The sequence below is a fragment of the Ranitomeya imitator genome, chromosome 2 (genome assembly GCF_032444005.1).
Source record: "Ranitomeya imitator isolate aRanImi1 chromosome 2, aRanImi1.pri, whole genome shotgun sequence".
In the NCBI taxonomy this organism is placed as follows: domain Eukaryota; kingdom Metazoa; phylum Chordata; class Amphibia; order Anura; family Dendrobatidae; genus Ranitomeya; species Ranitomeya imitator.
In genome coordinates, this window is record NC_091283.1 from 20,693,295 (window position 1) to 20,714,271 (window position 20,977).

At 44.6% G+C, this 20,977-nt stretch overlaps 1 protein-coding gene across 1 annotated transcript in view; it reads right to left on the minus strand.

Moving 5' to 3' along the window:
* LOC138661436 (connector enhancer of kinase suppressor of ras 2-like) overlaps nucleotides 1–20,977 on the minus strand; it is a 468,527-nt gene that overhangs the window by 47,795 nt on the left and 399,755 nt on the right. The window contains exons 11-13 of the mRNA XM_069746117.1: nucleotides 17,040–17,251; nucleotides 9,924–10,010; nucleotides 751–998 (exon numbers count right to left, since the gene is read on the minus strand). Of these exons, the coding sequence (XP_069602218.1) occupies nucleotides 751–998; nucleotides 9,924–10,010; nucleotides 17,040–17,251 (547 nt within the window). The remainder of the gene's footprint in view (nucleotides 1–750; nucleotides 999–9,923; nucleotides 10,011–17,039; nucleotides 17,252–20,977) is intronic.

Genomic DNA, 20,977 nt, shown 5'->3' on the forward strand with positions numbered 1-20,977 from the left:
ACATGAGGGGTAGACTCTTCGTGGATGGCAGAAAAGTCTGAGGCTCAGGATATTTTTTAATCTCCAGAACGGACTATGGTGGCTGCACATGAACGTCTTCTCCAGTCACTATTATGGGATGTCTGAAAATGGCCATAAAACAAAGATCTGTGATCAGAAAACTCTGAATTTATTTGTGAAAGACTTTGTGACCCACATAAAGCGGAGTGCTGGCCGTCTCCGACATATGATGTGGCCGTGGAAGAGCCGGAAGATATAATTTGTACAATTCTGTCCATTGTTTCTTAGGGAGGGTCGGGGGGTTATCCCATTAGCAGAAATCATGAGATCATGAAAATCAGAGTAATTAACAGTTTGGATCCAGTCGTTTTGTCGCCTTCCTGGAACATTTAGGACACATGAAACAATGTAACAATTTGTTGTTGACTTTTTGTCACGTGATACAAATAAACCAAAAAAGAAAAACAAAACAAATCAAGTAAGAATTTGTCTACAGGTCGATATGTATCGGTCACATTGAGGTTAATGTTTTGTAAAATGATATTGTTACAATTATGTGCAGAATAAAGACAAGATGACCAGGAAGGTTGGAGAAGAGGTAATGGAGGAATAAGGGGGCGATGTGTATAGGATGTGACTGACAAGCCAAAGAGAAGGCAGAACATTCTGTATATACGGGAGGTGAAAGCAACGTCACCATCATCCTCCTCATCATCCATCAGACCCCAGCATGGTGATGTAGGCACTTACGTGGTATAGTGGGACCGTGTTACTTTCGGCGAGGGAGAAGGTCAGGGCATCCTGCTGTGTGGGCTCTAACCTCCCCGTTGAGGTTAGCATAGACGGGCTGATGGGGTAACTCGGGCTGCCCGGGTTCTTGCCTTTTTTCCTGGATCGCCGCCCTGTGTCCCTCTTGTTGTCTTTCTGGGTCACCGGCTCTTCTTGAATTACCAGGATCTTGTCATCGCTCAGGTAGCGCAGAAGTGAATTCTCAGAGTCTGTTACATAAAGGTGGATGAAAAAGACAAAAAAAATGAAAGGTAAGCAGAGTGGCACCGCATCCGGGCGTGGGTGCTCCGAAACCTGTGTACTACCATACAATATGTCTGGGACCTTTCTGTTCCACCCACAGAAGCAAGGGGTGAAGTTCAGAGACAAAAAACCCCCCCGTAATTCTGAGACCAAGACCGGCTGCAAACAACAAAACCACCCAGACACCATCTATAGGGTGAGCTGAGTGCTGAAACCCTCTGTGCTGCCGGTGCCCCAACCCCTACTAGTATGTACCTCTACATCTGCCATCACATTGGAGTCCACCCCGGTGATGTAATATCGCACGTGGAGGGTTCACGGTTTGCACACACCGCAGAGCCCTGTGCCCCCTCACAGTCAGCAGAGGAAGTGGCATCTAGTGCAGCAGGAAATGGCAAATATCACAATATACAGAGATGTATTCAGAGGACGTATAAGAGGGATCGCAGAGCCTGGGTTTATGGGAGAACTACAAGTCCAAGCAATCAACACTCCCCCCTAGCTGGGCCTCACAGCCTATGGCATCAGATGTTATTAATTATTTATTTCTCATTTTTATTATTATTATTTATTTTCTTTCATATACTGCATACAGAGGCGGACACAGGCAGAAGAGGCGCCTGTGTGATCACAATGTATGGGCCCCTGTGCACTCCAATATCTCATCACAACGGAGGTGACAGTGGCCCCCTGAGCTCTTGGGCCCCAGCCGGGCTGCAGAGGTTGCACCAATAGTAAGCCTGACCCTGACTGCATGCAATTGCCGAACTGAATCTTCTGGTACTGTCAGCAAGGGCGTACAATCAAGGTCACAGAGGGTACATCCATGACTGGGCCTGTGCAGGAGGGCGGCCTACTTCAGCTGGATGTGCATCAAACGTCCAGCTGAAGTGCATTGCAGTGCAGAGACCCTCTGGCTCCTTGCACTGCAATACATGCTGTTGGCCTATCAGAGGCCAGCAGTGACGTCATGCATCACCATAGCAGGCACGCCGATGTCAGCTGCCGGCCTCCGGCACTGGCTACAAAGGAGGACGGGTAGAATGTTTTGGGGTTTTTATGCAGAGGTAGAAAAGGGACATATGTACCAGAAAAGGGCCCAGGATGGGGGGCATAGATACCAGAAAAGGGCCCAGGATGGGGGACATATATACCAGGAAGGGGCCAAGGATGGGGGACATATATACCAGGAAGGGGCCCAGGATGGGGGACATATATACCAGAAAAGGGCCCAGGATGGGGGACATATATACCAGGAAGGGGCCCAGCATGGGGGACATATATACCAGAAAAGGGCCCAGCATGGGGGACATATATACCAGGAAGGGGCCCAGGATGGGGGGCATAGATACCAGAAAAGGGCCCAGGATGGGGGACATATATACCAGGAAGGGGCCCAGGATGGGGGCATAGACACGAGAAAAGGGCCCAGGATGGGGGGGGGCATAGATACCAGAAAAGGGCCCAGGATGGGGGACATATATACCAGGAAGGGGCCCAGGATGGGGGGCATAGACACCAGAAAAGGGCCCAGGATGTGGGACATATATACCAGGAAAGGGCCCAGGATGGGGACATACAGTAGTGCTCAAAAGTTTACATACCCCAGCAGAATTTTTGCTTTCTTGGCCTTTTTTCAGAGAATATGAATGATAACACCAACACTTTTTCTCCACTCATGGTTAGTGGTTTGGAGAAGCCATTTATTGTCACACTACTGTGTTTTCTCTTTTTAGCTCATAATGACAACCCAAAACATCCAAATGACCCTGATGAAAAGTTCACATACCCCATTTCTTAATGCCATGTATTGCCCTCTAACATCAATGACAGCTTGAAGTCTTTTGTGGGAGTTGTGAATGAGGTTCTTTATATTCTCACATGGTAAAGCTGCCCACTCTTCTTGGCAAAAAGTCACCAGTCCCTGTAAATTCCTGGGCTGTCTAGCATGAACTGCGCACTTGAGATCTCCCCAGAGTGGCTCAATGATACTGAGGTCAGGGAACTGAGATGGCCACTCTAGAACCTTCACTTTGCTCTGCTGTAGCCAATGACAGGTTGGCCCTGTGTTTTGGATCGTTGTCATGTTGGAACGTCCAAGTACGTCCCACGTGCAACTTCCGGGCTGATGAGTGCAAATTTGCCTCCAGTATTTGCTGATAACGCGCTGCATTCATCTTTTCTTCAACTTTGGCCAAGTTTACTGTGCCTTTGTAGCTCACACATCCCCAAAACATCCACGATCCACCTCCATGCTTTACAGTAGGAATAGTGTTCCTTTCATCATAGGCCTTGTTGACCTCTCTCCAAATATAACGTTTATGGTTGTGGCCAAAAAGTTCAGTTTTGGTCTCATCACTCCAAATGAGTTTTTCCAGAAGTTTTGAGGCTTGTCTCTGTGCTGTTTTGTGTATTGTAGGCGAGATCCTTTGTGGCATTTGCGCAGTAATGACTTTCTTCTGATGACTCGACCATGCAGCCCATTTTTCTTCAAGTGCCTCCTTATTGTGCATCTTGAAATAGACACACCGCTAGTTTTCAGAGAGTCCAGTATTTCAGCTGATGTTATTTGTGGGTTTTTCTTTGCATCCTGAACAATTTTCCTGACAGTTGTGGATGACATTTTTGTTGGTCTACCTAACCATGGTTTTGTTTTTACAGAGCCCCTGATTTTCCATTTGTTAATCACAGTGTGAACGCTGCTGACTGGCATTATCAATTCATTAGATATCTTTTTGTATCCCTTTCCTGTTTTATACAGTTCAACTACCTTTTCCCGTAGATCCGTTGAGATTTTTTTTGCTTTCCCCATGAATCTCAAACCAGAAACGTCAGTGGCTGGATGATAGATGCAAGAGTCTGTCTGGATCCCAGAAACTCACTCAGCTTTTATGCACACACACTGATTACAAGAAAACAGGTCACAGGTGAGGATGTGTTGTGATTAGGTAATTCAGTACCACAATGGACATAGAAGTCAGAGCACATACAGTGACCTGACAAAACCCAAAAACATAGAACGAGCTCTGACACGTGGGAACTCTGCTGACCGCAATCCCTAATCCTCTCCAACCACACTAGAGGCAGCCGTGGATTGCGCCTAACGCTCCCTATGCAACTCGGCACAGCCTGAGAAACTAGCTAGCCTGAAGATAGAAAATAAGCCTACCTTGCCTCAGAGAAATACCCCAAAGGAAAAGGCAGCCCCCCACATATAATGACTGTGAGTTAAGATGAAAAGACAAACGTAGAGATTAAATAGATTTAGCAAAGTGAGGCCCGACTTTCTGAACAGAGCGAGGATAGGAAAGGTAACTTTGCGGTCAACACAAAACCCTACAAACAACCACGCAAAGGGGGCAAAAAGACCCTCCATACCGACTAACGGCACGGAGGTACACCCTCTGCGTCCCAGAGCTTCCAGCAGGCAAGAAAAACAAAATAAGCAAGCTGGACAGAAAAAACAGATAACAAAAATAACACAAGCGAAACTTAGCTATGCAGAACAGCAGGCCACAGGAACGATCCAGGAGGAAGCAAGTCCAATACTAGAACATTGACTGGAAGCCAGGATCAAAGCACTAGGTGGAGTTAAATAGAGCAGCACCTAACGACTTCACCACATCACCTGAGGAAGGAAACTCAGAAGCCGCAGTACCACTTTCCTCCACCAACGGAAGCTCATAGAGAGAATCAGCCGAAGTAACACTTGTGACCACAGGAGGGAGCTCTGCCACAGAATTCACAACAGTACCCCCCCCCTTGAGGAGGGGTCACCGAACCCTCACCAGAGCCCCCAGGACGACCAGGATGAGCCATATGAAAGGCACGAACAAGATCGGGAGCATGGACATCAGAGGCAAAGACCCAGGAATTATCTTCCTGAGCATAACCCTTCCACTTAACCAGATACTGGAGTTTCCGTCTTGAAACACGAGAATCCAAAATCTTCTCCACAATATACTCCAACTCCCCCTCCACCAAAACCGGGGCAGGAGGATCAACAGATGGAACCATAGGTGCCAAGTATCTCCGCAACAATGACCTATGGAATACGTTATGGATGGAAAAAGAATCTGGAAGGGTCAAACGAAAAGACACAGGATTAAGAACCTCAGAAATCCTATACGGACCAATGAAACGAAGCTTAAACTTAGGAGAGGAAACCTTCATAGGAATATGACAAGAAGACAACCAAACCAAATCCCCAACACGAAGTCGGGGACCCACACAGCGTCTGCGATTAGCAAAACGTTGAGCCTTCTCCTGGGACAAGGTCAAATTGTCCACTACATGAGTCCAAATCTGCTGCAACCTGTCCACCACAGTATCCACACCAGGACAGTCCGAAGACTCAACCTGTCCTGAAGAGAAACGAGGATGGAACCCAGAATTGCAGAAAAACAGCGAAACCAAAGTAGCCGAGCTGGCCCGATTATTAAGGGCGAACTCAGCCAACGGCAAAAAGGACACCCAATCATCCTGGTCTGCAGAAACAAAGCATCTCAGATATGTTTCCAAGGTCTGATTGGTTCGTTGGTCTGGCCATTAGTCGGAGGATGGAAAGCCGAGGAAAAAGACAAGTCAATGCCCATCCTAGCACAAAAAGCTCGCCAAAACCTCGAAACAAACTGGGAACCTCTGTCAGAAACGATATTCTCTGAAATGCCATGTAAACGAACCACATGCTGGAAGAACAAAGGCACCAAATCAGAGGAGGAAGGCAATTTAGACAAGGGTACCAAATGGACCATCTTAGAGAAGCGATCACAAACTACCCAAATGACTGACATTTTTTGAGAGACGGGAAGATCTGAAATAAAATCCATAGAGATATGTGTCCAGGGCCTCTTCGGGACCGGCAAGGGCAAAAGCAACCCACTGGCACGAGAACAGCAGGGCTTAGCCCGAGCACAAATCCCACAGGACTGCACAAAAGAACGCACATCCCGCGACAGAGATGGCCACCAAAAGGATCTAGCCACTAACTCTCTGGTACCAAAGATTCCAGGATGACCAGCCAACACCGAACAATGAACCTCAGAGATAACTTTATTCGTCCACCTATCAGGGACAAACAGTTTCTCCGCTGGGCAACGATCAGGTTTATTAGCCTGAAATTTTTGCAGCACCCACCGCAAATCAGGGGAGATGGCAGACACAATTACTATCCCTATGCGGAGGTAGGGTATCGGACTTGGGCTCATCAAATACATCCCGGTAATCAGACAAGAACTCTGGGACCTCAGAAGGGGTGGATGACGAAATAGACAGAAATGGAACATCACCATGTACCCCCTGACAACCCCAGCTGGACACAGACATGGATTTCCAATCTAATACTGGATTATGGACTTGTAGCCATGGCAACCCCAACACGACCACATCATGCAGATTATGCAACACCAGAAAGCGAATATCCTCCTGGTGCGCAGGAGCCATGCACATGGTCAGCTGGGTCCAGTACTGAGGCTTATTCTTGGCCAAAGGCGTAGCATCAATTCCTCTCAATGGAATAGGACACTGCAAGGGCTCCAAGAAAAAACCACAACGCCTAGCAAACTCCAAGTCCATCAAATTCAGGGCAGCGCCTGAATCCACAAATGCCATGACAGAATATGATGACAAAGAGCAAATCAAGGTAACGGACAGAAGAAATTTTGACTGTACCGTACCAATGGTGGCAGACCTAGCGAACCGCTTAGTGCGCTTAGGACAATCAGAGATAGCATGAGTGGAATCACCACAGTAGAAACACAGCCCATTCTGACGTCTGTGTTCTTGCCGTTCAACTCTGGTCAAAGTCCTATCGCACTGCATAAGCTCAGGTTTATGCTCAGATAATACCGCCAGATGGTGCACAGATTTACGCTCACGCAAGCGTCGACCGATCTGAATGGCCAAAGACATAGACTCATTCAGACCAGCAGGCATAGGAAATCCCACCATGACATCCTTAAGGGCTTCAGAGAGACCCTTTCTGAAAATAGCTGCGAGCGCATCTTCATTCCATTGAGTGAGTACGGACCACTTTCTAAATTTCTGACAATATACCTCTATCTCATCCTGACCCTGACACAGAGCCAGTAAATTTTTCTCTGCCTGATCCACCGAATTAGGTTCATCGTACAGCAATCCGAGCGCCAGGAAAAACGCATCAATATTACATAATGCAGGATCTCCTGGTGCAAGAGAAAATGCCCAGTCCTGAGGGTCGCCACGCAAAAAAGAAATAATGATCCTAACTTGTTGAACTGGGTCACCAGAGGAGCGAGGTTTCAAAGCCAGAAATAGTTTACAATTATTTTTGAAACTCAGAAATTTAGTTCTGTCTCCAAAAAACAAATCAGGAATAGGAATTCTTGGTTCTAACATAGAATTCTGAACCACAAAGTCTTGAATATTTTGTACTCTTGCCGTGAGCTGATCCACACATGAAGACAGACCTTTAATGTCCATTGCTACACCTGTGTCCTGAACCACCCAAATGTCTAGGGGAAAAAAAAGACAAAACACAGTGCAGAGAAAAAAAAATGGTCTCAGAACTTCTTTTTTCCCTCTATTGAGAATCATTAGTACTTTTGGCTTCCAGTACTGTTATGAAAGGTAATTCAGTACCACAATGGACATAGGAGTCAGAGCACATACAGTGACCTGACAAAACCCAAAAACATAGAACGAGCTCTGAGACGTGGGAACTCTGCTGACCGCAATCCCTAATCCTCTCCAACCACACTAGAGGTAGCCGTGGATTGCGCCTAACGCTCCCTATGCAACTCGGGACGGCCTGAGAAACTAGCTAGTCCTGAAGATAGAAAAATAAGCCTACCTTGACTCAGAGAAATACCCCAAAGGAAAAGGCAGCCCCCCACATATAATGACTGTGAGTTAAGATGAAAAGACAAACGTAGAGATGATATAGATTTAGCAAAGTGAGGCCCGACTTTCTGAACAGAGCGAGGATAGGAAAGGTAACTTTGCGGTCAACACAAAACCCTACAAACAACCACGCAAAGGGGGCAAAAAGACCCTCCATACCGACTAACGGCACGGAGGTACACCCTCTGCGTCCCAGAGCTTCCAGCAGGCAAGAAAAACCAAATAAGCAAGCTGGACAGAAAAAACAGATAACAAAAATAACACAAGCGAAACTTAGCTATGCAGAGCAGCAGGCCACAGGAACGATCCAGGAGGAAGCAAGTCCAATACTAGAACATTGACTGGAAGCCAGGATCAAAGCACTAGGTGGAGTTAAATAGAGCAGCACCTAACGACTTCACCACACCACCTGAGGAAGGAAACTCAGAAGCCACAGTACCACTTTCCTCCACCAACGGAAGCTCATAGAGAGAATCAGCCGAAGTACCACTTGTGACCACAGGAGGGAGCTCTGTCACAGAATTCACAACAAGGATGTTACCTTAAGTAGTCATTCACCCCCATTTGTGTCAACTTCTGTGCGTATTATCAGGCCAAAATCACCAGGCTATGTGAACCTTACATCAGGGTCATTTGGATGTTTTGGGTTATCATTATGATATAAAAAGAGAAAACACAGTACTGTGACAATAAATGGCTTCACCCAACCATTAACCATGAGTGGAGAAAAAATGTTGGTGTTATCATTCATATTCTCTGAAAAAAGGCCAAGAAAGCAAAAATTCTGCTGGGGTATGTAAACTTTTGAGCACAACTATATATACTATTAAGGGGCCCAGGTATATCAGGAAAGGGCCCAGGATGGAGGGCATATATACTAGGAAGGGGCCCAGGATGGGGGACATATATACCAGGAAAGGGCCCAGGATGGGGGACATATATACTATTAAGGGGCCCAGGATGGGCACATGTATACAGGAAGAGACCCAGGATGGGAGGCATATATATTGGGAAGGGGCCCACGATGGGAGGCATATATACAAGGAAGGTGCAATGGATGGGGGACATATATACCAGGAAAGGGCCCAAGATGGGGGACATGTATACTATTAAGGGGGCCCAGAATGGGCCCATGTATACCAGGAAAGGGCCCAGGATGGGGGACATATATTCCAGGAAAGGGCCCAGGATGGGGGACATATATTCCAGGAAAGGGCCCAGGGTGGGGGACATATATTCCAGGAAGGGGCCCAGGATGGAGAACAGATAAACCAGGAAAGGGCCCAGGATGGGGCCCATGTATACCAGGAAAGGGCCCAGGATGGGGGACATATATTCCAGGAAGGGGCCCAGGATGGAGAACAGATAAACCAGGAAGGGGCCCAGGCTGGGGGACATATATTCCAGGAAGGGGCCCAGGATGGAGAACAGATAAACCAGGAAGGGGCCCAGGCTGGGTGACATTTATACTAGGAAGGGTCCCAGGATGGAAATGGGGGACATATATATCAGGAGGGGGACATGTACATCTGTATGGGGCCCAGGATGGGGGACAATACTACATAATGAAGGGGGGGGGTTGATAAACACGAATGTCTATATAGGATTTAGAACACAACAAGGGCCCACACAACTAACCAAAATGCGGGGAGGGGGGGGGGAGGTCAGGTCCAAACTGTGCACCATGGCCCATCAGGTTCCTGTTTCGCCACTAGCCATCAGACATTGGTGGGTTTATTCTGGAGGAGCTGCCACGCTGGCTAATGATATGCTGCAGAGTAATATAGCGCCCCCTGTCTTTCTAATTCTTTTAACTTATTCACTGACAGCAAGCAGAGCTCTTGAACACAGCTAGGCGACATGTTCTTTAGGACATCCTGTGTCTGCTCCTCAGGGATAGCACCTGCAGTTATCTGATAGATCAGTAGCAGCATGTCACCTGTGCCACCGCTCAGCCTAGAGCATTGGGGTCCCTCATCATACACAGTCCGGGCAGAAGAGCTGACACTCACCTCTGCTTCCTCTCTTATACATATTGGGCTCCTTGGGGTCTCCGATCCAACTATAATCTGTCGGCATTGACACCGGTCTCAGGTCCCCTGCGGGGAGAAGAATATCCGGTTATACATGGAAGAAAAAAGGTCACATGGAAGAGAAGGGGCCAAAGACCAAAGACCAAGCCTCCATTATAGACTCTGCTAGAAGGAGCCTGAAGGCTCAGCCATCTGCAGAGTCGCGGACCAGCCAGGACTGGAGCCCCTCGACCCTGAGACCCCATAACTGCAGCACGGTGAAGTCTCAGGAGGTTCTTGACCATTGAGGAGTCCGCAGCTTTAATGGTAGAGAGGATCTGTTGTGCCGTTCCTCTGTAATTCCTCCTGGAAATGTAAGCACACCTTTTGACTTCCAGTACGGGAACTGGGCACAGACTGGAGGAATGCCCCTAATCTACAAGACCCTGCCTATCTGTCGCTTTATTCATGCATTTCCAGGAGGAATAAATGTAAAATTCAAATATCTCAAATGGCACAAAAATGTGCACAATTCTCATTAATGGTCCTTCAACTTCATTGCTGCTAAATAATCCGCCATTACCATAATGTGTCACGTTCCATTTCTGGTGAACTTGTCTTCTTTGCAGGAGATCTCTGAGGTTTCCGTCTTTTCCCAGATGATGGTTTTCTATGAAGTCACATGTTGTATCGGTGAGACCCCCAAGGTTGAAGTCGCCGCCACATAAGGGAACTCAGACAGTAATTGCAAGCAAAAATATCAGACAGCAGCTGCCACGGTGGGGGATGTCAATGGGGGGCGCTGTTCCTGCATCTCTGATAGATGTCAGACTCTGAGATGAAAAGTCAGTTCTGATAAAAGTCAGATGTGGAAAATGATGTCACATTCTGAGACAATTGAGGTAGTAATCCGATCTCATATATCATATATTAAGATTTAATTATGGTATGCTGTTAGATATGAATACAAAATCTGAGACAATAAGTCAGTACTGAGATGTGATGTCATATTGTGAGATACAACGTGAGTGCTGAGTTAATATGTCATGTTTGGAGATAACAGCTCAATGCTGAGACATGATGTCACATTCAAAGATAATAGCTCAGTGCTGAGACATGATGTCACATTCGGAGATAATAGCTCAGTGCTGAGATATGAGGTCACATTCGGAGATAATAGCTCAATGCTGAGACATTATGTCACATTCGGAGATATTAGCTCAGTGCTGAGATATGATGTCATGTCGAAAATAACAGCTCAGTGATGAGATATGATGTCCCATTCGGAGATAATAACTCAGTGCTGAGATATGAGGTCACATTCGGAGATAATAGCTCAGTGCTGAGATATGATGTCACATTCGGAGATAATAGCTCAGTGCTGAGATATGAGGTCACATTCGGAGATAATAGCTCAGTGCTGAGATATGAGGTCACATTCGGAGATAATAGCTCAGTGCTTAGATATGATGTCATGTCGAAAATAACAGCTCAGTGATGAGATATGAGGTCACATTCGGAGATAATAGCTCAGTGCTGAGAAATTAGGTCACCTTCGGAGATAATAGCTCAGTGCTGAGATATGAGGTCACATTCGGAGATAATAGCTCAGTGCTGAGAGATGAGATCACATTCAGAGATAATAGCTCAGTGCTTAGATATGATGTCATGTCGAAAATAACAGCTCAGTGATGAGATATGATGTCACATTCGGAGATAATAGCTCAGTGCTGAGATAGGAGGTCACATTCAGTGATAATAGCTCAGTGCTGAGATATGATGTCACATTTGGAGAAAATAGCTCAGTGCTTAGATATGAGGTCACATTAGGAGATATTAGCTCAGTGCTGAGATATGATGTCATGTCGAAAATAACAGCTCAGTGATGAGATATGATGTCACATTCGGAGATAACTCAGTGCTGAGATATGTCAGGTTCGGAGATAATAGCTCAGTTGTGAGATATGAGGTCACTTTCGGAGATAATAGCTCAGTGCTGAGATATGATGTCACATTCGGAGATAATACAGTAGCTCAGTGCTGAGATATGATGTCAGGTTTGGAGATAATAGCTCAGTGCTGAGATATGAGGTCACATTCGGAGATAATAGCTCAGTGCTGAGAAATGAGGTCACATTCGGAGATAATAGCTCAGTGCTGAGACATGAGGTCACATTCGGAGATAATAGCTCAGAGCTGATATATGAGGTCACATTCGGAGATAATAGCTCAGTGCTGAGAAATGAGGTCACATTCGGAGATAATAGCTCAGTGCTGAGATATGATGTCACCTTCGGAGATAAAAGCTCAGAGCTGAGATATGAGGTCACATTCGGCGATAATACAGTAGCTCAGTGCTGAGATATGATGTCAGGTTTGGAGATAATAGCTCAGTGCTGAGATATGAGGTCACATTCGGAGATAATAGCTCAGTGCTGAGAAATGAGGTCACATTCGGAGATAATAGCTCAGTGCTGAGATATGAGGTCACATTTGGAGATAATAGCTCAGAGCTGAGATATGAGGTCACATTCGGAGATAATAGCTCAGAGCTGATATATGAGGTCACATTCGGAGATAATAGCTCAGTGCTGAGAAATGAGGTCACATTTGGAGATAATAGCTCAGAGCTGAGATATGAGGTCACATTCGGAGATAATAGCTCAGAGCTGATATATGAGGTCACATTCGGAGATAATAGCTCAGTGCTGAGATATGATGTCACCTTCGGAGATAATACAGTAGCTCAGTGCTGAGATATGATGTCAGGTTTGGAGATAATAGCTCAGTGCTGAGATATGAGGTCACATTCGGAGATAATAGCTCAGTGCTGAGAAATAAGGTCACATTCGGAGATAATAGCTCAGTGCTGAGATATGAGGTCACATTTGGAGATAATAGCTCAGTGCTGAGAAATGAGGTCACATTCTGAGATAATAGCTCAGTGCTGAGAAATGAGGTCACATTCGGAGATAATAGCTCAGTGCTGAGATATGAGGTCACATTCGGAGATAATAGCTCAGAGCTGAGATATGATGTCACCTTCAGAGATAACAGCTCAGTGCTGAGATATGAGGTCACATTCGGAGATTATAGCTCAGTGCTGAGAAATTAGGTCACATTCAGAGATAATAGCTCAGAGCTGATATATGAGGTCACATTCGGAGATAATAGCTCAGAGCTGAGATATGATGTCACCTTCGGAGATAACAGCTCAGTGCTGAGATATGAGGTCACATTCAGAGATAATAGCTCAGAGCTGATATATGAGGTCACCTTCAGAGATAATAGCTCAGTGCTGAGAAATGAGGTCACATTCGGAGATAATAGCTCAGTGCTGAGATATGAGGTCACATTTGGAGATAGTAGGTCACCTGTGAGGTCTGCTGTATGGATTTCTCCATTATTGTCTTGCAGGATATCTGCAGCCCGTCTGCTCGTTATTATTATTTCCTTTCTTTTTTTGTCTTCATGCTTTATTTAGCTCCGTGTGTTGGAGCAGATGGAGGCGACGCTGGCGACTATTTATAGAGAGGCTATATGTTAAATGCAGATAACGCGCCCTAATTAGCGCAGTCGCTTGGAGAGGCCGATGAGGTTACACGATTGTGAACAGATGAGTGCACTGTCTGCTCCGACTGCACGGCCAGGACACATGTGCTTCACACTCCGGCTGTCACCGACGCCGCTCGCTGCTCTGAAGTCACCGGATCTGTGACATTTTCTGAATTTTGATTTTGTGGAAATTAACATAATGTTTACGATCTTCACACATACTTATGAAAACGTGTCCATCAGGGACGGGATCTTCTTATGGGGAGGCATGGGCCAAGAGGCAAAAATGTCCAGGAACTCAAAGGACAGTAGTTTTGCTTTACTTCTCTTCTACTGACCCTGATTTACAACATGTCTGATGCTCCAGTCACATCCAGAGCTGCGTGCACAATTCTGATGTCACTTCATGTTTTATATTTGTTACATCCAAAGCTACATGCACAATTCTGCTGTTACATTGTTTTACACCCAGTCACATCTACTGCTCCATCTTCAATTCTGCTCTTACATGAAGTTTTATATTCTAGTTACTTCCAGAGCTGCATTCACAATCTGGCTTATTGTCATGTACAGTAAAGACCAAAAGTTTGGACACACCTTCTCATTTAAAGATTTTTCTGTATTTTCATGACTATGAAAATTGTACATTCACATTGAAGGCATCAAAACTATGAATTAACACATGTGGAATTATATATTTAACAAAAAACTGTGAAACAACTGAAATTATGTCTTATATTCTAGGTTCTTCAAAGTAGCCACCTTTTGCTTTGATGACTGCTTTGTTCACTCTTGGCATTCTCTTGATGAGCTTCAAGAGGTAGTCACGGTAATGGTTTTCACTTCACAGGTGTGTCCTGTCAGGTTTAATAATTGGGATTTCTTGCCTTATAAATGGGGTTGGGACCATCAGTTGTGTTGTGCAGAAGTCTGGTGGATACACAGCTCATAGTCCTACTGAATAGACTGTTAGAATTTGTATTATGGCAAGAAAAAAGCAGCTAAGTAAAGAAAAACGAGTGGCCATCATTACTTTAAGAAATGAAGGTCAGTCAGTCTGAAAAATTGGGAAAACTTTGAAAGTGTCCCCAAGTGCAGTTGTAAAAACCATCAATCGCTACAAAGAAACTGGCTCACATGAGGACAGCCCCAGGAAAGGAAGACCAAGAGTCACCTCTGCTTCTGAGGATAAGTTTATCCGAGTCACCAGCCTCAGAAATCGCAGGTTAACAGCAGCTCAGATTAGAGACCAGGTCAATGCCACACAGAGTTCTAGCAGCAGACACATCTCTACAACAATTGTTAAGAGGAGACGTTGTGCAGCAGGCCTTTATGGTAAAATAGCGGCTAGGAAACCACTGCTAAGGACAGGCAACAAGCAGAAGAGACTTGTTTGGGCTAAAGAACACAAGGAATGGACATTAGACCAGTGGAAATCTGTGCTTTGGTCTGGTGAGTCCAAATTTGAGATCTTTGGTTCCAACCACCGTGTCTTTGTGCGATGCAGAAAAGGTGAACGGATGGACTCTACATGCCTGGTTCCCACCGTGAAGCATGGAGGAGGAGGTGTGATGGTGTGGGGGGGCTTTGCTGGTGACACTGTTGGGGATTTATTCTAAATTGAAGGCATACTGAACCAGCATGGCTACCACAGCATCTTGCAGCGGCATGCTATTCCATCCGGTTTGCGTTTAGTTGGACCATCATTTATTTTTCAACAGGACAATGACCCCAAACACATCTCCAGGCTGTGTAAGGGCTATTTGACCAAGAAGGAGAGTGATGGGGGCTACGCCAGATGACCTGGCCCCCACAGTCACCAGACCTGAACCCAATCGAGGTGGTTTGGGTGAGCTGGACCGCAGAGTGAGGGCAAATGGGCCAACAAGTGCTAAGCATCTCTGGGAACTCCTTCAAGATTGTTGGAAGACCATTCCCGGTGACTACCTCTTGAAGCTCATCAAGAGAATGCCAAGAGTGTGCAAAGCAGTCATCAAAGCAAAAGGTGGCTACTTTGAAGAACCTAGAATATAAGACATATTTTCAGTTGTTTCACGCTTTTTTGTTCAAGTATATAATTCCACATGTGTTAATTCATAGTTTTGATGCCTTCAGTGTGAATGCACAATTTTCATAGTCCTGAAAATACAGAAAAATCTTTAAATGAGAATGTGTGTTGTTATGAACTGGTGATTCAGAAACACAATGGACCTGGTGGTTAAGAGCACACAAAATGACCTGATAGTTACTAATAACATAGGACGAGCTCTGAGACGTGGGAACTCTGCTGACCGCAATCCCTAATCCTATCACACCACACTAGAGGTAGCCGTGGAGCACTCCTGACCAGACCTAGGCGCGTCGGGCACAGCCTGAGAAACTAGCTAGCCCTGAAGATAGAAAAATAAGCCTACCTTGACTCAGAGAAATACCCCAAAGGAAAAGGCAGCCCCCCACATATAATGACTGTGAGTAAAGATGAAAATACAAACACAGAGATGAAATAGATTTTAGCAAAGTGAGGCCCGACTTACTGAATAGACCGAGGATAGGAAAGATAGCTTTGCGGTCAACACAAAAACCTACAAACAACCACGCAGAGGGCGCAAAAAGACCCTCCGCACCGACTAACGGTACGGAGGTGCTCCCTCTGCGTCCCAGAGCTTCCAGCAAGCAAGAAAAACCAATATAGCAAGCTGGACAGAAAAAATAGCAAACAAAAGTAACACAAGCAGAACTTAGCTTATGCAGGGCAGACAGGCCACAAGAACGATCCAGGAGAGAGCAAGACCAATACTGGAACATTGACTGGAGGCCAGGAACAAAGAACTAGGTGGAGTTAAATAGAGCAGCACCTAACGACTTAACCTCGTTACCTGAGGAAGGAAACTCAGAAGCCGCAGCCCCACTCACATCCACCAGAGGAAGCTCATGGACAGAACCAGCCGAAGTACCGCTCATGACCACAGGAGGGAGCTTGACCACAGAATTCACAACAGTGTGTCCAAACTTTTGGTCTGTACTGTACATGTCAGTCACAATTAGAGCTGCATTCATAACTCTGCTCTTACATCATATCTTATACTCCAGTGACATCCACAGCTGCATACACAATTCTGCTTTTACATCACATTTTTACTGTAGTCTCATCCAGATCTGCATGCATAATTCTGCAGTTACCACACATTTTATACACCAGCCACATTCAGAGCAGAATTCATAACGCTGCTTTTACATCAAATCTTACATTCCAGCCACATCCGCAGCTGCTTGCACAATTCGGCCATTGCATCAAATTTTAAACTCTAATCTCATTCTGAGCTGCATGCACAATTCTGCTACTGCATCATATGGTATACTCCAGTCTCAACCAGAGCTGCATGCATAATTCTGCGGTTACATCACGGTTTATATTCCAGTCACATTCGGAGCTGCATTCATAACTCTGCTCCTATATTACAGCTTACACTCCAGTCACATCCTCAGTGAAGGTCGGTGCATGTTCTGCACTCTATAGTATACATTATATACTCCGGTGGGTCGGTATTTAGCGCTTCGTACCATGTGTTGGCGTCTTTTCTCTTCTCCGCACTCCAGTCGTTCTCCCCCTATCATATTCTGAGCCGACTTCGTGTCCCTCCCCTTCTACGAAAGTGTAATATTTGCCGCTTTCGTGCTCGAGATAATAGCTGGGAGACTCGGAGCCTTTCATCACAGATTTGCTGACGCCATATTTATTGATGTCATCACAAGGCACAATGCCAATGTCGTCCCTGCGGGAAGGAAACGGACCAATAACGTAACGCGCAGAGGGCGGGAGTATCGCGAAAATGTATCATCATCCTCAAAATATACATTATATCATCATAATGTAACTATCTGATATTATACACCATCCTCATCACCATAATACACATCATTAATATATACTGTATGTATCATCATCTCGTTACAATGTAACTGAACATCATACATGTTACACATCATCCTCACCAGAATACACATAATTAATATATATGTATCATCTCATTACAATGTAACTGAACATCCTACATGTTACACATCATCCTCACCAGAATACACATCATTAATATATACTGTATGTATCATCATCTCGTTACAATGTAACTGAACATCATACATGTTACACATCATCCTCACCAGAATACACATCATTAATATATATGTATCATCTCATTACAATGTAACTGAACATCATACATGTTACACATCATCCTCACCAGAATACACATCATTAATATATATGTATCATCTCATTACAATGTAACTGAACATCATACATGTTACACATCATCCTCACCAGAATACACATCATTAATATATATGTATCATCTCATTACAATGTAACTGAACATCATACATGTTACACATCATCCTCACCAGAATACACATCATTAATATATATGTATCATCTCATTACAATGTAACTGAACATCATACATGTTACACATCATCCTCACCAGAATACTCATCATTAATATATATGTATCATCTCATTACAATGTAACTGAACATCATACATGTTACACATCATCCTCACCAGAATACACATCATTAATATATATGTATCATCATCTCGTTACAATGTAACTGAACATCCTACATGTTACACATCATCCTCACCAGAATACACATCATTAATATATATGTATCATCTCATTACAATGTAACTGAACATCATACATGTTACACATCATCCTCACCAGAATACACATCATTAATATATATGTATCATCTCATTACAATGTAACTGAACATCATACATGTTACACATCATCCTCACCAGAATACACATCATTAATATATATGTATCATCATCTCGTTACAATGTAACTGAACATCATACATGTTACACATCATCCTCACCAGAATACTCATCATTAATATATATGTATCATCATCTCGTTACAATGTAACTGGACATCATACATGTTACACATCATCCTCACCAGAATACTCATCATTAATATATATGTATCATCATCTCGTTACAATGTAACTGAACATCATACATGCTACACATCATCCTCACCAGAATACTCATCATTAATATATATGTATCATCATCTCGTTACAATGTAACTGAACATCATACATGTTACACATCATCCTCACCAGAATACTCATCATTAATATATATGTATCATCTCGTTACAATGTAACTGAACATCATACATGTTACACATCATCCTCACCAAAATACACATCATTAATATATATGTATCATCTCATTACAATGTAACTGAACATCATACATGTTACACATCATCCTCACCAGAATACACATCATTAATATATACTGTATGTATCATCATCTCGTTACAATGTAACTGAACATCATACATGCTACACATCATCCTCACCAGAATACTCATCATTAATATATACTGTATGTATCATCATCTCGTTACAATGTAACTGAACATCATACATGTTACACATCATCCTCACCAAAATACACATCATTAATATATATGTATCATCATCCTATTATAAAATAATATATAGAATTATAGCACGATAACACATCATTCTCATTACCGTGAGATTTATCGTCATCATCCTCATATACATCATCATCTAACTCATTCTGTGCCGGACATCATCATTATAACGTGTCATCTCCTCATTATTACGCACATTATCCTCATAACAGACATCATTATAACATTCCCATCATCATCATCACATCGCCATATTTCACCATCTCATCCTCCTATTTTTATTATACACACTATCCTCGTCACATCAATAAATGTCATCATCACCCATAATATAAATAATCAATTCATCATCCACATCCTCTGTGGATTTGGTGGGCTATCAGATTTAGGTGGGTCTGCTCCCTACTTTGCGCCTCCATGTGTTACCATGGGGGTCATATTTATCCTTACAATAGTGCAATCATCTCTCCTGCTGAGCCCTCACTTATACAAAGCTGAACAGGCAGCGCTTCAGTGTAAAGCATGAGGGTGGGAGATCGGTATATAGAGCAGCAGACTGAGAAATGAGATGGACTGCAGACAACACGGACCCCAATGGACAGTGCAGCCGCGCTGGAGTCACCGCTCTGAGGCCGGCCACTCCGGACAATGCATGGATAGTCAGCATTCATGTCAACGGGGAAATGACACACGGGGCACAACTGACGTCTTCTGCCCCCTGAAGTAGCAGCTCCCTGAATTATGGGCCTCCTGAAGAATGTGCCCCCTGAAGTAGGAGCCCTCTGAATTATGATCCTCTGGAATTATGATCCTCCTGAAATCTGTGCCCCCTGATGTCCATGTCCACTGTATTATGAACCTCCTGAAATCTGTGCCCCCTGAAGCCCGTGCCGCTCCCAATTATAAGCCCCCTGAATTATGAGCCCCTTGAAGTAAGAGCCCCCTGAAGTACGAGCCTCATGAAATACAAGCCCCCTGAACAGGGCCGGACTGGGACTAAAATTCAGCCCTGGCATTTGAAGTCACACATGCCCACTTGTCACATGGTGACTGTATAATATCTCTGTACACAAGTGAGGGGAGTGTAACACGACTATATAACATATAATTACAGCTGTATCCAGCATTACAGCACAGCCCCCATAGAATGTAATGCAGCACAGCCCCCATAGAATGTAATGCAGCACAGCCCCCATAGAATGTAATGCAGCACAGCCCCCATAGAATGTAATGCAGCACAGCCCCCATAGAATGTAATGCAGCACAGCCTCCATAGAATGTAATGCAGCACAGCCCCCATAGAATGTAATGCAGCACAGCCCCCATAGAATGTAATGCAGCACAGCCCCCATAGAATGTAATGCAGCACAGCCCCCATAGAATGTAATGCAGCACAGCCCCCATAGAATGTAATGCAGCACAGCCCCCATAGAATGTAATGCAGCACAGCCCCCATAGAATGTAATGCAGCACAGCCCCCATAGAATGTAATGCAGCACAGCCCCCATAGAATGTAATGCAGCACAGCCCCCATAGAATGTAATGCAGCACAGCCCCCATAGAATGTAATACAGCACAGCCCCATATAATGTAATGCAGCACAGCCCCAATAGAATGTAATGCAGCACAGCCCCCATAGAATGTAATACAGCACAGCCCCATAGAATATAATGCAGCACAGCCCCAATAGAATGTAATGCAGCACAGCCCCCATAGAATGTAATGCAGCACAGCCCCATAGAATGTAATGCAGCACAGCCCCCATAGAATGTAACACAGCACAGCCCCCATAGAATGTAATACAGCACAGCCCCCATAGAATATAATGCAGCACAGCCCCAATAGAATGTAATGCAGCACAGCCCCCATAGAATATAATGCAGCACAGCCCCAATAGAATGTAATGCAGCACAGCCCCCATAGAATGTAATACAGCACAGCCCCCATAGAATGTAATACAGCACAGCCCCCATAGAATGTAATGCAGCACAGCCCCAATAGAATGTAATGCAGCACAGCCCCCATAGAATATAA